Source organism: Melitaea cinxia, chromosome 7 (genome assembly GCF_905220565.1).
Source record: "Melitaea cinxia chromosome 7, ilMelCinx1.1, whole genome shotgun sequence".
In the NCBI taxonomy this organism is placed as follows: Eukaryota; Metazoa; Arthropoda; class Insecta; order Lepidoptera; family Nymphalidae; genus Melitaea; species Melitaea cinxia.
In genome coordinates this window covers 13,837,651-13,858,548 of record NC_059400.1, presented here as the reverse complement: position 1 = coordinate 13,858,548, position 20,898 = coordinate 13,837,651, and the positions used below count along the sequence as shown (strand labels likewise).

At 33.3% G+C, this 20,898-nt stretch overlaps 1 protein-coding gene across 1 annotated transcript in view; it reads left to right on the top strand.

The window, feature by feature from the left end:
* The window catches only part of LOC123655396, a 68,640-nt gene that overhangs the window by 9,414 nt on the left and 38,328 nt on the right, over nucleotides 1-20,898 (top strand). The window contains exon 2 of the mRNA XM_045591210.1: nucleotides 16,288-16,411. Within this exon, the coding sequence (XP_045447166.1) occupies nucleotides 16,288-16,411 (124 nt within the window). The remainder of the gene's footprint in view (nucleotides 1-16,287; nucleotides 16,412-20,898) is intronic.

Here is a 20,898-nt window from a genome sequence, read left to right as displayed (position 1 = left end):
CATAAGGGGTAAAATGGGATACTATCCCATTATGCCCCGGCCTTCTTGCCCCAGCATACATATTATGGAAAAGTACTAATAGTTCTAACCTACAAAATTATTCAACAAAAAATTTATCAAAATTTGTTACTTGTACGCTATTACAACAAGTATGCATAAAAAGGTTACATTAGCAATGATGCGTACCTTTGTGCACACCGATCCAAAACAGAAAACTTCATAAAAATCCTCCAGAAACCAGTTTTTTCTCGCGGCGCGACCAAAACACTATCTGACATGTACGCACCGCTTGGACTCGTGTGACGCGACTGAATATCGTTCGAATGGCGCCGTGTGCGACTCTGTTGCGATCACGAGTCACGCACACAAGCATATTTCCCGTCTTACCCCGAGCCTCGTTTTGCCCCGGTCTCCCCTACATACAAGATACACGCGAAAAACATAACCCTTCCTTGGCAGTCGGGTAATAACAATGATAACCAAGCCGTCTCAAATCACAGACTAATGTATGTAACCTCCACGCAGGTAGCAACCAATTAGTTTGCTACCTGTGATACTAATGTGGTTTAAAAGGCTATTTCATACAAGCCTATTGCCAATTTTAGAACAAAAAAAGTATTTATAGATCATCAGGTTAGGTTTCGTGCATATCACAGTTACACAATACGACAAGCTCTGGAAGAAATAAAATAAAAAAAGGGATAATGCTGAGCTGTCCTGTTAGATATCCAGCAAGCTTTTGATAAAGTGTGGCATAAAGGACTACTGTGCGAACTCAAAACCTGCTTACCTAATACAAAATGTATGCTTCTAAAATCCTAGTTGCAGGGAAGGTTTTTCCAAGTAAAGTACGATGATCATTTGTTCTCACTAAGGAAAATAGAGTTGGGACTGCCACAAGGTTCCGTTCTCGGACCCGTTCTGTACACCATCTACACAGACGGTATACCCACATTAGAAGAAGTAATGACTACTACTTGTGCTAATGATACTCCACTGCTGGCTACAATTATATCTGAACAAAGTTGGTTCCTGTCTAGGAAAAATTAAAACGAGTGTTGCAAAATGAATATTATTAATGTCCGCAAGTATATTAAACGGGATTATTCTTCCAAAGATAAACGCAGTCAAATACTTGGGAATGCATTTAATATGAATCAAGGTAAATAGAAAACAGGCGAACAGAAACTTGGATGATCTGCATTGGGTTATAGGAAGGCAATCTTCAATATGGACCTATAGCATGGAACTCTGGAGTACTGCAAGTCACTCAAACATCGAAATATTACAACGTTTTTGAAATAAAATTCTAAAGATCTTAACAAATAGGTATACTATGGTTCATTAAAAATAAGGAAATAAATGATTATATCGAATCGGCCACAATTCAGAAGAAGGTAAAAAAATCGTGTACAGAGTACAGAAAAAGACTAGAAGAAAACAAGAATAAACTGGCTACATCCATGCTACGCACTGATAACAATGTGTATCTTTTTAAGAGGCACACACTGGCCTATATTTAAAAAAAATGTGGCAAGGCTGTTTCATTTCTAAGAGAAGCTAAATCAATGGATTTGACATTCTATAAAAGACATGAAAAGTCCAGCAAATCTGATTATAGCAACTGGCTGATTACAGGTAGATAAAACAATTAAAAAAACGTACACAATTATCCAAACTAAATAATCGTCAATCTGAGGGCAAAAGCAAGAAAATTTACATTATAAGACAAGACAATAATATTTTTTTGCAAAACCAATATCAGATTGCGTAATTGCTGGATAATCGAACTAGAAAATAATCATGTAAAGTTCATAAAACTAATGCACACATAATGTATTGTGTTAAATAAAAAATCACATAGTAGACATGTTTGAAGAAGACATTAATTTACAATCTTGTTGAGTATACAACGGTTAATCGTCCGAAATAACAGATTAGCAGAGTAAAAAGATCATATGCGCATTGACCTCCGTCGATGCTCAGACACGGAAATAATACGTCTTACGTAAGCCAGTCGAACATTTTTTATTGCCCTCATTTAATGAGGCACACTACCCACGCTGGGTGGAGACTGGGACCAGAGTAGTTAACAAATATACGATACAAGCATTATGTTACGGCTGTTCGTCTCGTTAATTGAACTTATGTTTGCAGCGAATTATTTTTTCGACTCGTTTCACAGCTCTTGACGTTTGTTTTCTTTTATATTGTATATTTTGTTCATTCAGTAGGTACATTAGCTCGACCATTAATTACCGACAACAGAAAGATTTAGTCTATCTTTTTTATTTGGAATCGTGCAAAAAATTAACTCCAGCTAACTAGTATGATGATTATTTATTATTCTTGTTTTTGCTTCGTGAATTGTTTTGGCACAATTGATAAGTGACTGGCGTATTTGATTAAAAGCTATTAGTCATTTTTTATTTAGAATTGTTTAGAACTAGACATTCAAAGTTTTAAAAAGTCTTAAATGTTAATCGGTTTAATTTTTTGAATATTTGATATGGATGCTAAAGGGAATGATTTTTAAATTTGACTTGTTTTGAACTTGACAACTCAGGTATTATTCATACCTATATAAAAATATACCTTAAAAGATTATGAGAGATCAATATTTAATTATTATTTTTTGTATAACAATAATAAAGCACTTCAATATATTTAGATTACAGGTGGAATAATCGTTCAACCTTAGATAAAATTTATTCACTATTAGATGTTGTCCTAGTGTGCTGTGTGTTTCTAATGCAATAATTACAACACAACTATAAGCGCAGTCTACTTTCCGCATTGAAATTAGTACTTAAAAATACACGACGTGTATTGTTCATGGTTGACAAACGAATCGACAAGCGAATAGGTCTGCGGTAGCGTTTTGGTTCGAGTTAATCGTGATTTAACTGATAACGTCAAGCAGATTAAAATCTAAACTGCCTTTATTATAGCATGTAACGAATTTTAGTGGGTAATTTTAATAAATGCTATTTTTAACGAAGCTGAAATTACTGCAGTTTTGGTTAATTTTTTGTTCACTCTTTGTTTACTAGAGTTAAGTAGTTAGACAAACTGAATAAAATACTTTAAATAAAACATAATCTCGCGTGATCTAACAAAAGCAAACTAAACAGCTATTATTTTCAGTGTTACTATGCTACATGGTATAGAAATGTTTATTTTAATATAGAACATATTGTTTCACTGCGTGTGTAGCCGCCATTAATCATGTATCTCATAACAAATGCTGATAAATAAACACTCAACATAATGTCAAGCAACGATGTGAGTCTGCCGGATGCTTTGTACTCACATGGTCTGCAGACGGACAGAACAAAACGAAACGTGAGCTCTCCGCTTGTTCCCACAGACGTTGCTAAGAGGTTCGAGTCAAGGCTATTAAGCGAATTTAACAAAAACTATTTACGTTTTAAAAAGAGGACATGCGTTCTCAGGGACTGTACACGCCTGATACCGGCCACCGTTCCATGCAATGGCAGGTGCTCGCCGAAGACCTGAACTTGAATAGACGACATTTTGTGTGCCGTTCTTGATATAGTTTTCTCGTTTATGTATTTTATTTTCTGCGCTAAGTTGCTTAAACATCTCGTTGTGACCTTGAAATAATTTGTGCTAGACGCTATTAAACTCGTATTGTCCATATAAATAACTTTTGTTTTTTGAATATATTTTGTTCTTTCGTCCGACAAGAATGTTTATGTTTTCTTTATATAAATTCTATCTGATAGATGTATCGTAGAATATAATTAGCGAATCGGTGCAAGCAGGTAGCTTGCGCAGCTCGTGTGCCTCTTGCAGGCCATTCACCCTTTCCTACGATTACTGACGTGTTTATTAGGTACGTATTAACCGTGTTTGTGCGATTATTATTAGAAATTTGATATTATACATGATCGAGTACATAAATGTTGAATCGTGACTGAAACCAAACGTTTCAAACCAATTTAGCACAACATAACAATAAATTGAAACTGCAAATAAATCTAATTATCAAAATCAATTAAAATTATTACATTTATTTTCAAAGCGTCGTTTCCAGCTCGAGGTCGGTTTGTAATCGTCGCTGTCTATAACCGATGTTTAAATTATTCATTAAATTATTTAACAATGCAACCATCTAAAACCAAATAGATACTGCATATGGATGTCTTGTAACACGATAATCGGTAAATAGGGTAAACGGGGTAAACGAAACAGCAGGTTTATTTCCCCCTTCGTATCGAATACCTTATTTGTGGTGTCACATTAATAGTTTATTAACAACTGACAACGGGACACTTACGGGGACTATTTGGGGAGTCGTTTCAACAATGTCGTCTTAACTTTTGAGTGGCAAGCTTTCGACTTTGTCACTACTATCTACGTTTTTGTATTTTTGACGAAGTAAGATTTTTCGGGTTTAACAGTTTCTAAAATTCCGATTTAAAAAAGTAAATGCTTTAGATGTTTAGTGGAACCGTAATTCCAGTGGGCTTCATATTATTTAAAAAAAAATACTTTTTTGTTTTTATTTTGTGATTCCGATTATTTTGTAGCAAATACTAATCAAATTTTTGTCAGTGACAATAGTTATATATTTTTTTTAAACTTGACAACAAAACAAATCTTAACAAAACACATAAACTTCAGCTTTATAATATTACTAGCTTTTACCCGCGGCGTCGCTCGCATTGAATTTTTTTTAATAAAAAGTATCCTATGTTACTTCTAATACCTCCAAGAATTATGATGATTGTGATGATCGGTTAAGTAGTTTTCGCGTGAAAGCGTAAGAAACAAACTTACATTCACATTTATAACATTAGTAGGGATAGTGGATCTAAAGGAAGCACTTATAACATTATATCTTATAATTAGAATTGTCTTATTTACAATAAAGTTTTGAATGCTTTTACGTAAAATTTAATTTAATTTACAATTTTTGCAATATATAAACAAGCTCTTAATTTCTCAGGCTACTTATTTCCTTTAAGAATAAAAGACGTTCCCTTGTGGCAACACGAAGTTGATTAGATAAACTAAATCACAGCGTAGGTAATGGCACCTACGAGTGACGTATGTACGTATGTAATGAGGTTAAATCTGTATAAACGTATCTTGCTTAACATTAGCTACTTTGAAAAAGTATTAAATATTTGAATGTTCAATAAGTAGGTACCGGTTAATATAAAATATTTTAAAACATATTTTGTAATTACAGTCAATGAGTGATTGCAACTATTTAATATGTTATAAAATTGATCTATACGAGTATATAATGCTAGCTGATTTTTATCCACTTCGCTGGATGTTAAACTTTTCCTGTAGACTTCGAGATTATGCACTTCTTATAGCTTGAGCCCAGCGGCGTCGTAACCTACGTCAAACTTTAACCAGGAATAATGTAGCATTTACCTAATGGTGAAATAATTTTTATAATCGGATCAGTAGTTCCGTTCCATACATTCTAAACCTACAAACTCACAAACTTTTTCTTCGGAACGAAAAGGAACTGAGATCAGCACTTTAATGTGAATCGGGCCTAACTATTTCTCGTGCAAAAATTCTTCTTGAATTTGACCTAAGACCTTACATCCAACGATGTGTTACATCAAACATTGTTGCCTATGCTAAACAGTTGTAAGTATGTAAACAGCGAAGTACTACTAATTATTATGTAATGAGGAAAGTTAATTTGAATATTGCGTGTAAATTACAGAAGCGATAATACAACATATATCAATAAAGTAATTATTGTACTACGATTGCGTATTGAGTCACGTAAGGGTTTCCCGATGTGACTCACTGGCTGCGTCCTACGGCAAACAATAATGAAATATATTCAAGAAAACAAATGAACGTCACGCGACTGGGTATTTAATTTTAGGTTTTGTAATTAAGGCATTTTTTTCCTTTTGGGAATTGCAATGTTCAACTATAAAATGGATAATTGTTTGGTATAGTGCCTGTGCTGTATAATAGTGGTGGAGGCCTATGTCCAGTAGGTGACTGCGAAAGGCCGCTGTGATGATGATGATAGTGCTTATATCAAGACAAAATCAAATAACCTTAATTTAAAGTTTTTTCAGAGATAAGATTTTTTCGCACGTATCAGTTAATGTGTAATTTGCCTCTTCGGAAACAATGACCTTCTGAATGATTATTGGAATGTTAATATAAGCCCTAAACAAAAAAATATCTAAACACCTAAGTATCTACATATCCCTGTAATTAAATAAGACAAAAGCCACAGAACCAGCTGACGGAGTTACATAACATTTAGAAAATAAGTTTGAATAAAGCCATTACATAAACGCTTCATCAATTATTGATGTCAGAAACGTATTGTTTTGTAAATTACTGTTACCTGGTATTCAAATTGATAATACATCTATCTCCATTTGGGTGAGGTGTCATATGACTTTTGTGTTAAATATTTGATTTATATATTATTCTTGCGGTAAAATAATGTTATGTAAAGACTATAGGTTTTATTCATTACCATACGAAACTTAAGATGAATAATTTTCGAGAGTAACGTTAACTGCTGTTTCAGCATATTGCAGTCAACTGCTGGACATGGGCCTACTTTGGCCTAGTTAGCATAGATTTAGATTTTTTAAAAGTAATTTGCTATAATTATATGATGGTTATATATTAGAATGAAACGGTTGTCAAAATGTTTATATATTGTGTATCATTCGATAAAAAACGGTGGAAATAAGCTATTTACTCAATTAAAAAAATAAAACATTGATGCTAAATATCTTGTTCATCATCATCATGAAAAGAATTAAAGCGATGTTTCGAGTTACTCGCTTTCAAATTAATATCTCTGAAACAGATCGACACCGAAAAAGCTTAGTTAAAAGTCTTCAAGACAGTAAATATCGTGATTGAAAAGCTTTTATAAAGGAAAGAATTTGATAGAGAAACGTTTAAACAAAATTACCATCCATTATCCAATTTTTCTTTCATACAATTTATCAAAGGAAACTAAACAAGAGCGAACAACATTCGAATGCGATCAGTTTTACATAATTTGTCCAAAACATCCAGAGTCATCGAACCTCTGTCGAGTCACGAATTCTCGACTTTATTATTCAAGTGTATTGAGCCGGTCGAATTGGTGGGGTTCATTTAAGAGCGGTGATGGTATATCGATGCGTTGGTTAGGCGCGCGAGCTACAAATTGAGCTTTTATTTATTCATGCGAGGGGACGAGGTTGATATGGGTCGGGGTCGTTCGATAAAGGACGTTAGCCGGCCCATCAAAGAACTCGTACCCGTGTCTAAAGATCCGCTGCGAATATCAATCAGCAGATATGTCACCAGGCCCTTTGATAATGTTGTTGGGACCCTTTAAGAAATTGTTTTGACACAGTAGTTAACAGCTTTTGGGGAATTGATGTTGTATATGACATGTAGACGTGTATCTTTTTCGTCTACCAGTGATTGTATTACGCTAAGGTAATCATTACATATTTATATGTGCTTAAATATAAGTCGTCATAAAAATTAGTTTTTTATGATTTTTTTTAAGGCATATCTAATAAAAAATTTATATGGATTATTATGAATCTTGATCCATGGTAAATTCTTATGTGGCAGCTGAGTTGGCTTAGCGCCAAAGTGTATTATACATTATATGCCTCGTTCGTGGAACACAAAGGAAACGAGATCAATCACCGAGCATGTCTAGTTAGTTCTATGTCCAACTTATATGTCTATGACACGACAAATATACAGTTTAATTCGCACCATTTTATATTATTCTATATATCTAATTGTTGAGCTGTTCTAATTGTTGTATTCACTTAAATGATTTGTCAAGTTGTTGTTGTTGACGATATAGCTGCATTTCTATTTGTTTTGGTTTGTGAAAACTTTTTAGGCGCGCTTCATTCACTGTTCGTGTTTTAATATGATCGGTGATTTTAGCTGTGCTCAGTGGTTTTATTTTTAAATCTTCAGCTATCTATATGCCAAGATTCATTGTTATCGGTTCATTAGATTTTTGCAGAAAAGAGTATAAAAACTTCTATTTCTTCTTGTTATTTACCATCTTTACGTATCTTTGCATTTATGGTATTAGACAGATAGCTCTCAGATATAATTTTTATTTCTATTTATAGTAAGTATAGTCAAAATGTTTTTTTTTTTTGTTTTGTGTATCTACAACGTATTCTAGAATAAATTTATTTATTTGTCTATTTTAGTCCATTAGGTGAAAATCAGATATACATATATAGTGGTATTTGGGTTAAAAATATATATCAATTTTTGCTTTTCTGTTCCCTTACACATTTCTCAAAACTCGATTATGCAGGTGCTTCCATCGGGCATTTAAATGAATGTTTTGTCGTTGAATAGATAGTGTTCATAACCACAAATAGTTATGGATAAAATAATAAGAAAATACACAAAATTGAATATTTATTAAACTTCAAACAAACTAAAATAAAAATATAAGAAGGTGATTTTCCTTAAAGATATAATTGTGAAAGAAAAGATATAACATGTATACAAAATAACTTTTAATTTAATGTATTTATTATATGTAAATGTATTATTATTTGGTTGATTATCGAGTTATTTAATAATTTTAATTCATATTTCGGTACCTCATTCATTTTAGTTGCTATGTTGGTGAATGTACAATTGTTAGATATAAAAAATAGTATTATTTATTTAAATATATTCAATAAATATCAATAATGTTATACAAATCAACATGGAAAGTACCTCTTTGGGCAACGTATAAACTTTCAGACTTAGCGATGAAAATAAATGCTAATTTATGGTAAGGTAATAAACGAGTATCGTACAAGGCGATGTTACAAGTCTGTGACTTTTTTTTTATTAACAAAACTATTACATACTACATTTTTAGTTATATGTACATTATAAGTATAGACAGATGAATGCTTATAAAATACTGAAAAAAACTCTCCATACTCCTCAAATGTATTAAAGTGTCGAACATGTTACAAAACATACAACAACAACGGACAAATAAGTGTATTCTTCATTACGCTGTTATTACATTTAGCGATAAAGATATAAGTGCTACTTATACAATATACCAAGGTAGTCAAATTCAGTCAAATTACTGCCGAAACTTTTCAGTAGACTTGAGAAAACAATTGAAAAAACAGCAAATTGATCTCAATTTTATGGTACGAAGATTTTGTACTCGGAGAACTTTCTAAAACGATTACCTTTGGATAAATGTTTTCTACATCTCATCAATCTATCAACGGCCTATCTGATCAATCAATCTACGGTAGAGTAGATTTTATAGCTATAATTTTTGCAATATTATGTATGAGTAAGCGACATCAGAATCTGTTTTTACAAAGATAATATCTTATTTACTCATCACGTAGTCATGTTTATCATAAAACCGTTTTTTAAACGTTTTTTTTACCTGCACAAAAAAGAAACAACGACTCGTTTTAAAATAGAATGCTTATTTTGTGTATTTCTAGTCGTTTCTTCTATTTTTGATGTAAATTTCGGTTTGGTGTTTTATATGTACATATCGCTGTGACCAGGGTTAGCACGATTTTGATGTAACTCGCGATTTGATTTAATAAAATATTTTTTTTTCTATATATTTTATTTTCTTTCATTGAAATATACATAAAATTAGACAATTATATTTTAGACTAGGATTTTTTACACCTAAGACATCAATATAATTATTATAATTACTATATCATCATCATCATAATCAGCATCATCATCATCACCGTCATCATCATCATTATCTCAGCCTATCACAGTCCACTGCTGGACATAGGTCTCTACAAGTTGGCGCCAAAAATGGGATAAACTCATATGTTTAATTACTATACAATTATGATTATTATAAAAAAAAAAATAATTGTGTTTGCTCGCAAACGAAAAAAAAAAACCGACTTCAATTACATCGACGACTAATACAACGTAGATCGACGAAAAAATAGTCAAGTAACTACGCGTTATCAAAGATTACTCAAAAAGTAGTGATCAGATCTCGATAAAATTTATATGTGACCACATTATAAACACCAGCTATCGATTAAATTAAAAATTATCAAGATCGATACACCCAGTAAAAAGTTATTGCAGATTTTCGAGAGTTTCGCTCGATTTCTCTGGGATCCTATCATCAGATCCTGGTTTCCTTATCATGGTACTAAACTAGGGATATCTTCTTTCCAACAAAAAAAATATATCAAAATCGGTACATCTAGTAAAAAGTTATTGTGGATTTTCAAGAGTTTCCCTCGATTTCTCTAGGATCCCATCATCAGATCCTGGTTTCCTTATCATGGTACTAAACTATGGATATCTTCTTACCAACAAAAAAAGAATTATCAAAATCGGTACATCCAGTAGAAAGTAATGCGGTATAATACAACGTAGGTCGACGAAAAAAGCGTCAAGTAAAAACGCATTATTAGATATAGCTCGAAAAGTAGTTGTTAGATCTCAAATAAATTTAAATGGGACCAATTGGCACACACCACCTTTCGATTAAAAGAAAATTTGTCGAAATCGCTCCACCGAGTCAAAAGTTCTGATGTAACATACATAAAAAAAAAAAAAAAAAATACAGTCGAATTGAGAACCTCCTCCTTTTTTGGAAGTCGGTTAAAAAATGCTAGTTTTTGTTCCAGTCCAGTTTCAGTTTTCAATTCCTAATCGGGGTTTTTTAATTTACTATGAACGATTCCAAAGGCTAAAAGCATTCTTTCCACAGCAGCTTAAGAAGCTTCTGCCCCAAACAATTGCTTACCCATTAAATCTTTTATTGTTCCTCTTCACTAAATATATTTTTTGTGACATCTGATTTTGTTAAAAAATTGTGAATTATTCGATTTTTTTTTAAATCATGAGATTTGAATCCGACACAGATTGTGACTAGAGATGAAACGGATATCCGGTAACTATCCGGTATCCGGCCTACCCGGCCTTGTTTTCACTATCCGGCCGGATACCGGATAGTAATTCAGTATCCTGCCGGATACCGGATAGTAATTCAGTATCATCATTATTGGCCTTAGTCCGTCTATTGTAGACGATTTAGTGTCAAACAGACACTGTGTCGCCTAAGACACTCTTTAGGAAAACACAGAGTTGCCTAAGCTCTGCGTCACCCTCTCGACCTCACTGGCTAGGCCCACAGGAACGACGAGTCGATACGTGTGGCCAGTTCGGCTGCAGGGGTCTTTCGCATTTTAGAGCTATGCCACGAATGCTTGACGGAGACCCCATTTCGGGTTTCAAATGAAGTTTTCCTTTTCCAGGACCCTGATGATTTTGAGCCAGGTTTATCCCTCGGTCGCCTTTTACGACCCCCTCGAGAAGAAAAGCAAGTGTGTGTGTGTGTGTGTGTGTGTGTGTGTATGTGTGTATGTGTGTGTGTGATACACCAAACAGCTCGCAGCAGCATTTTCGCCGGATATCCGACGGCCGGATATTCGGCTATTCGGCCACATGGTCGGCCGAATATCCGGTATCCGGTATCCGGCCAAACCGATATCCGTTTCATCACTGATTGTGACTATCACTGTTTTTTATTACAGTTACTAAGCACCTGCATCATTTTAAAATTGTATATTTTTTTATCATCATGCATCGTTTAAAACAATCTATCACTGTAGCCTATCGCTGTCCACTGTTGGACATAGGTCTCAACAGGTTCGCGCCAAACATCCTGGCTTCCTCAACCCTCATCCAGCCACCGCTAGCAATCTTACGTAGATTATCGGTCCAGCGGACTGGAAGGCATCCCACACTGCGTTTGTCAACACACGCTCTCCACTCCAGACAAAAAACAATTATGTAAATATATACCTATATGAAATTATTTCGACGTGTGTTGCGACACTATTCGCAATTTATGAAGATACATGCGGCCTCTTTAACAGGTGGTCAGTCGTATCTGCTATTATTAGATGTAATAACGGTTCGCAACTTAATCTCATGTTAATGTTAGTAAATATGTGTTGGACCGGTAATTATCCATTGAATTTATGTAATTTATTCATACTAATTGTACGAATGGAATAAGACTAACACGAGAATGGTTAATAAACAGACTATCTTATAGAGTATACTTAAGGTTTTCTAGCCGTTGTAATGAATAGAAAATGTAGGTTGATCGTGTTATGTGTATCTGGTAAGTGCTAATTCGTTTTAATCTAACATGATAACATTCGCCACCTAATAATTATTTGGCATAAATTACGCTAGTCTTTAACGGATAGACTGTTAAGTTAATTTTAACGCTACTAAAAAAACGGTACATAAAGCAAATGAGTTTTAATATTTTTATTCGTCGATGTACGTAATAAACAGTTGAAAGTATCCCTTCGGATTATTTTCAGTTCTCAAGGCAGAGAATTGTCTTTGACATTGTCATATACTTTGTAATTTTGTTCAAAATAGTTGTCATCGCTTCAAGTTAAATAATTACTATATAATTCTTCACGAACTCGTTTTATTTTAATTGCATGTAAAGTATGATTAAAGTATTTCTGCTGTTTGCTTGTACCGTTTAACAAAACGTAATAAGCCCATTGTTGATAAAACTCTCATTTTTTATTCGTAACCTTTCGTTAAATTATTTATTAGTCATTATAATCCTAATAAGAGTCTAATAGCTAGGTTCAGTAATAAAATATAAACGTAGGTATATGTAAAGTCTAAAGTTTTACTATGATATAGCGACAATTTTTTTTTAATATTTTTATTTGCTTGTTATCACAACTAAAATTACAGTTTGAACTAGCGCGACTTTATTAACAAACAACCATTAACTTAACGACTGCGGCACTGCGTTCATAAAGTAACCACGAACAAATAAAATTAGTTCAATCGATCATTGTCAATTCCATGATCAGTTTGTTTACCCGTTGGCGCAGTTTGTTGTGTGTGCTTTCTGCTCCCCGGTTTGCGGATTCGATTCCCGCCTGAGTGTGGGTCTAACATTTGTATTTATCGATTTAAATATGTATTATTTCTATGTATATTTATCAAAGAAAAAATAATTAGCTATAAAAGTGGGCTGTTACCTATAACATTAAGTTGCTTAGCTTAAGAACAGAGTAGACGACCGTGTGTATATGTTAAAAATATTTATAAAAAAAGTAATGAAAGTAATAAAATTGTAATTTTTATTCAAATTGAAAACAATGAAAGTAATAAAATAAAATTATTCATATGATCTACATGTAGATTAATAATACCGTTGAAACGGTCTAGGTATCGTTCTAAACACCAAGGGCATCAGTCGACAACTCGACAGATGTTTGTAATTGCTTAAGCATTTCTTGTATCTGTCGGCTCGGTTTTCTCGGAAACGTTTGGTTGAATCATCGTTTACAATCGTTCATTATTTCTATTTGGGATTGGACAATTTTTTCATAGTAAAAAATATTAAACACTTCGTGAATGTCGAGCAGGAAAGATCTATCATATTTCTTAACTTACGTTTGTGGTTATTTTTGCTTCGCGATCATTCTCATTCATACGTTTTAATAAAGGAATGTTGATATAATAGATTTATATATAGCTAATGGGTTATAAAGTGCATGAATTAACGGTTAAATTAATTACGCTGATATGAATTAATTTGTCCAAAATGATACCGTATCAGCACGCATATTTGACAAGCGATATTACCTTGTATATTGCTCATACACGTTATTTGTGTTAAAATGTTATAAATTTCCCGTGTTTGGCGGAAACTAAACGATACAACGCGTGCAAGGTGTAAAAGGGTTCGTGTGCTAAGTAATTATTATCGGCAGCTGTCTATGTACACGCTCCCCCAAACGTATCATGCGATCCAAAAAGCAAATTTCGCCTCACGCTGGTTGACCCGCTGCGAACACGCGTATGTAGTGGTCAAAGCCGCATAGGCATCGTATTAAAAAAAAAAAAAAAACAAACAGAATCAAAAAAGCAAACAAATCCTTTTTTTTGTGGTCGCGGCTTTCGTTTACCGCGTTTTCCAGACCGTGAACAATCGCCGTGTATTATCATGTGAGGCGCTTATGAAAGAGCCTGTTTGTAAATCGTAGCGAGTACTTACACTGACAACGTATGTTCTGTCATCGTAAAGGGATTGTGTTGTTTGCAAATTAGAGGTAATAGCTCCCCGAGGTGCGGCGCATCCAGATAGAGATTGTTCACGCAACCATTCCTTTTAAATTACTAATATGGAAATTAGACAAGGAACAGAAGAATATTAATATTACTTTAAATAATAATGCTATATTTAATTAAATATCTCAGAGGTAAGAGGTAGAAGCAAATGGGGTTCAAAAATCAATTAACCGGTGTAGAATGACCGGGCAGCAGTCATTTGATCGTGGGTTTGAGCGAACATGGTTGACTAGGGACTATGAGGTTGCATCGTTCCCTTTCAGCAAATACCCTTTCAATCGCTTACACGAGTCACTGCTTCTCACCCTACTCAGCTCACTATATTAATTAGAAACTACGTTTCGTATATCCAATATATAGAAATGTTTGTAGCGACTACGAGGAAATAAATGGAGCGAGAATTATTCAAGGCACTCCACTTGAAAATTCAATAAATTCTCCTAGAACTAAAGTAGAAACATTTTATTATTTGTAGATATTGTCTACTATAAAAATCCTGTCGTTCTACATCGACGTAAATCTCTGGAATAGTAGTATTCTTTTGTTTTTCGACTCACCGACAAATATTGCACTAGACGGTAAAATGTACTGTCTCGAAATTAAATTCTATAAAATCATACTGGATAAATGTCAATTTCAATTACGATAAAATAAGTCGTCCTTTTTAAATCCGCAAGGAGAAGCATGCTTGGCTTAATGTCAGTTATTATCTTTCATTTTATAAATGGTATCCTTTATAATAATAACTTGATAATTTACACTTTATTATACATGTAACCGCAATGACAAGTTTTTGTTGCATAATTATAATAACACAGACACTCGCTCCGTATTAAGGTTTTCATTTATTTTTTACGCATTCCTTTATCGGTATCTTGTTATTTTCCGTTCAGACAACTCACCGTATGCAAATCGTTCCGTAATGATAATATATGAAATTCAACTCAAATATAACAATTATTTAATGAAATTAAATTGCATTAAGCTCTTATTGATATTTTTAACTCGTAACCGTATTGTCATGCGGAGAGCTATTTATCAGACGAAAAGATTTTTCGAACTTTAAAGTATCTCTTACGTCCTGACCGATAAAATTCCTTTAAAATATTTATCGTGACTTGAGAATGTAATGGGTACACGATTTTCACTAAGTCTGCAAAAAAGCCTGCCGCATCGGAATTCGCAATCACGTAATCTTGATTCTCTTATTTGATCGATTCACTTGAATCTGGTTTCAGATTAAAAAATGACTATGTTAAATATTGTTTTATTTTTTATTTTTAAAAATGTACACACATCGTGGGATGATTTTATTGATGTAGATAAAAATATGACCGTGAACTAGGAAGATTAAATGAAAAAAGGGCATAAAATTTTATAACAATGTTATGATAAAAAATATACGACGGATAAATTAGTTTATTTATTTTAACAAGTCCAAAAATTTGCTCAACAAAAAGCAATAGTATAATAATTGATGATAAACAGCATTTTATTTGACAGGAAACATAAATCTGTATGAAGTTGATACAGTAATCATTATTATAGTTTATACTATGTAAGATGTCCTTGTAACGCCTACGTTATGCTTAATATTTCTCCTTTAATATATTTAATACAACGCCCTGCGGTCACCAACCCGCCTGCTCGGCATGGTGACTATGGGCAACACACATGAGTTCATACCATTTTTGGCGCGAACTTATGGAGACCTGTGTCCAGCAGTTGACTGCGATAGGCTATAATGATGATGATGATGATGATGATGATGATATTTAATAAATAAATTAAGTAGATAACTAATTTTTACTATTTTATTATAGTGTTCAAAGATGTTCATTTATTTTTCAATTTCAAACGTGGCAGCGGTAAAGTTTTTGTTTGATTAGAATTTATATATAACTACGCAGTAGTAGTAAATAGAATTAAATAATTCTATTTACTGCTTAAACGAGGACACTTTAACTACCTAAGGTAAAGTATTGCGATGTAGGAAAATCAATTTTAGTAGAAAAATTAATATTTCTGTTACAAATTTATCTGTCACTGACATTCCAAATACGAAAGTGCTATAACTAATTTATGTATAAGTAAAAGTAAATAAACGGAACGTTTTTCTTCCAGTCCCAGTGGAACAGCGTTGAGTAACCTAACCCAGCTACGGGAGTACCTGCAGACCGCCGGTACATGTAAGTGCGGCCTGCCCTGCCCTCTGAGACCGGAGACAGCTTTTAGTTTCGATCCAAAGGTAATTTTAATTTAGTTTTATAGATCTACTAGCTCTGCCCCGCGGTTTCACCCGCGTTAATTTGAGGATAAAAAAGCCTTCCGCGGTAAATGGACTTTAAAAGCACCTTCGAATCGTCATTTTACAAATCATTTTTTTTTTTAAAGTGAAGCTACGTGAAGAAACGTGTGTGAACCGACTGTATTTTTTTACAAATATATGTGATATCTTGCAGGAAATACAGCGTCACTAAGGCCACATATCATTATCATTTATGTAATCCTGCACCGAATAATATGCTTTTGCTATCATCCAAACCAATTAAAATGTATCACTTCACGAATCTTATGAACAGGAAATAATGATTATATCTTTTGTGGCTCTTCTTAATTATGTTCTTTATGGTAGTAATAATAAATGATAACAATTTATCCTATGGTCGTTATGAAATTTTATCGTTTTATAAAGTCTCATTTAGATAACGTTATTTATTAGTCGTGAAAGCAGCTTTAAAAGTAAAGGGTTAATTTAATTACGATGTGCTTCTACTGCGCAAATAGACACTGTTTTTATTATGCTATTGAATTTAAAATGAATGTAACTTAAAAGAAAATGTCTATAAGTAATGACCTATACAAGCGGAGAAGTAGCCTTTTATACCATTTAGCTCGTCGAGTCAGTCAACTTTTTTCGCAATGGGAATGATTTGACAAAGGCCGGTTCAGTTGTAGCGATGTGTTGAGTACAGCTTGATTCGAGTCAGACTCGATCCCCGCTTTGGACTCGTATACTCGAGTACGCCGGACTCGAGTCCAGGACTCGAATCCGAGACACAAGGCCAAGATTCGAAAAAAGTCCGTTTATGATGTACGAGTAGTGTTATCAAAATATTAATTTTATTTTTTTATGGATATATCAATTCGTTTGTAGAAGGATCGCATTGAAAAACGGTATTTATTTGTTCAATTGCCTGTAGTGGTATATCGTCGAAGTAAAGATGCACTAAATTTATCTGAACTTATAATAAACTCAAAAATATAATAAATTGAAACTGTTTATTTTAAAAATTCCAGTAAAGCCTTCAACGCGATAAATCTTTCATTTTATAAGATAAATAAATATTTTTCCTCCTTGTTTACCTATAAGTTTGTTTTCCATTTTTACATAAACCTTATAATTATCATACCTTGATTCCAATCTTGTCAATTATCTCGAACAAGCAAATGAATAATGTATTATAATTAAAAGTATACATTTACAAATAGCATTTATATTCAAATAACGAGACAAATCTATTATCATTTTGTATAAAGATTTTATTTGCAAATGTCTTTATATTGATTGATTACTTAATCGATTTAGCCTGTAACGTCCCACTCCTGGACCTATATTTGGCCATATAGGAGAAACTTAATCCACAACGCTGCAGCTTGTGGAATATCATTATTATGTAAACGTATTTTTTAAAAACATTTTTACACTACTGTATATACCGTTATTTAGTCAGTAAACAGATTGGTATGAAACAATTATACGTTAAGTAGTGACTACCAAAATGGTAACTAAATTGTCCATTCCTCGAATCGAAAACATTGTGCAAGGAAAAAAGTGTCGATACTTTTTAGGCGACATCATTCGACCATCGGACAAAAGATCGTAATTAATGTCCATAAATGTTTTTTGAGCTATTGGTATTTATTGTGATCGTATTCAAACAGGTTCCATCAAGTAATATCGTGGATATGAGTAATGTTAACAATGCGGCGCGATGTGAAAGTAAACATGTTTTGGTTCGTTTGGCTCAGACGCTCGGTATTGTTTTGTTTTTCGAGTTGAAACTCGGTAGGTGAATGATTAAGATCATTATTTAGGGTTCCCGAAGATTATTAATGAAACTTCATTCAGTTTCGTTCTTTGTACCATCTTTTCTCGAAGGGCTGTTTATGTATTATTGAAACCATTAAATTGTAGGTAGACATTTCTAATTTACAACTATTTCGAAATTAAAAAAAAAATATTTTGTTATACATACTCAAACTATTTCATTTCGTTACATACGACCTTAGTACAACACGAAATATTACTTAGCATTCACCTTGATACGCCTGCTGTTATAACTTGTAGTGCTCCGTTAATAGATTTCGTCATTTTAATAATAAAAGAATAACGTTCCAGGCATTTGATATGTGTTTATAACTTTAATTGGCAATATGTAAAAGTATTTATCGCTGAATGTTTTTAGTTTGTCAATAGGATCTTAATTTTAAACGAATTGAAACCGTCTTCGGAGTTTTCCTTACAACGCATTTACGACAAATTAATTCACTAACGACTTCAGACTTTGACTTTTGTGGTTTTCACACACATGGTATCTTCAAAATATCTAAAAAGTTAGTCGCGGTATGTAACCGAGTTGTTATCATCATCATCATCACTTCAGCCTATCGCAGTCCACTGCTGGCCATAGGCCTTTCCAAGTTCGCGTCAAACATCTCGGTTTTCCGCAATCCTCATCCAGCCTACACCACAATCTTACGTGGATCGTCAGTCGAGCGGGCCGGAGAGCGTCCCATACTACGTTTGCCAACACGAGCTCTCCACTTCAAGGCGCGTCTGCTCCAGTGGCATCGGTCCTGCGACATAGGTGACCAGCCCACTGCCACTTCAACTTGCTAATTCTGTGTGGTATATCGATTAATTTCGTTCTCGCGGATAGTCTCACTTCAAATCCTATCTTTGAGAGAGACCCCAAGCATAGCCCGTTCCATTGCACGTTGAGCGACTTTAATCTTGTGAACTAGTCCCCTCGTCAGTGTCCACGTCTCGGCAACTCGAAGACTTGTCTTCAAGATTGTTATTATATTGTATTCTAATTTTAAATTTTGAACTAAATGATTTGTATACAGAACAGATTAATATTTAATTTATTTATTTATTTTAGATTACGTAGTCTATAGCCTTTTTATTTTGTTTTAATACAAAGTCCCACCACATAATTATAACAGTCATTAATTTTCTTACCAACGAACTTACGAATGTAAAATATTGATGTATACATACATATATATGTATATTGTTATGGTTGTTCTGACGCGATTAAGTGATGTGCTTCACAACGTAAATAAAATAAAAATCGATACTTACATCGAGTTGCACGAAACAAAATTAAAATTTAAGTAGAGATTAAACTTATTTAATCACAAGAATTTCATACAATTCTTGCGATTAAATTAGTTTAATCGCTACTTAAATTTTAATTTCTTTTCGTGCAACTCGGCGTAAGTCCTATAGATTACGAGTCAATCGTGAAAACAATCCAGCTCCATTTAACTATCTTTAGATATTAAATTTTAAAACCACTGTTTTTACTCGATATTTATATGATTATACAAATGATAAAATGACTTGGCGTTTGATGTTATGACTAAGTTATCTTAATATAATATATAAATTACGCGTCACGTTATTTATTCGCAATGGACTCCTAAACTACTTAACCGATTGATCCAACTTGAAAGATAGGCTACATTTTATTTTGATACCTGTAATTATTATATCTAAGAAAAAATAATAATAAGGCGTTACAAAGTTCGCCAGGTCAGCTAGTTCATTTATATAGTTATAGTTCAACAAGATCAACTCGGTTCTTTTTGATTTTTCAACTATCATAAAAAGAAAAATACAAAAATATAATTCTTTAAAATTATTATTGTATAGTATCGCTCGCTATTGGTTCTATAGTACGCGTTGCTAATATGTATTAGGGCCTGTTTCACCAGTTATCGATAACGCTATTTGACGGATGACGATACAAATAGACTCTGACAGCGGGTAATAAAATACACTAGTAGCATCTGTTTTTCCTTAATTAATAAAATCCAACTTTAAGATTAGTATATACGAATAGAAATATCTCATAAATATCGTAGAATTCGATGGTAAAAAAGAAAAATGAATCAAATACTTTTTAATGTCGGATACTGTCATCCGTGACATAGTGTTATCAATAACTGGTGAACAGGCCCTTAGATAGTAAGCTAATGGTTACACTCGAAGACCAATATATAAATTAATTAATATTTTATCGACAAGATAAAATGCCAATGTTTAAAACGTTAATCGTGATATCGTGAAACGAACGTCCATGAACCAAATGCATACGTTAATATTAAAATGACATTTTTTACAGTCAGAATTAATAAAATATTATATCAAATGAATTAAATGAAACGTAATTAAGAACTCTTTGATATTTTATTTTGATTCACGGCGTAGCGTATTTCAACGATAGGGTATCGTCGCGTCGTCATCACTCGTGTAGTTATTCAGAGCACACCCATTGCCTAACAAGTGAGTCGTTATAGCTTGGCCCACTTTGTGTTTACAGTGGTCTCTCTTTGCAATACTACGTACGTTTTATTTGCTTTGATAATCTCGTGTAGAACAGGCTTAGAGCCCTTCAATTTTTAATGTTGTTTGACTTGGTATGAGATCTGAAGTTGTTCGAG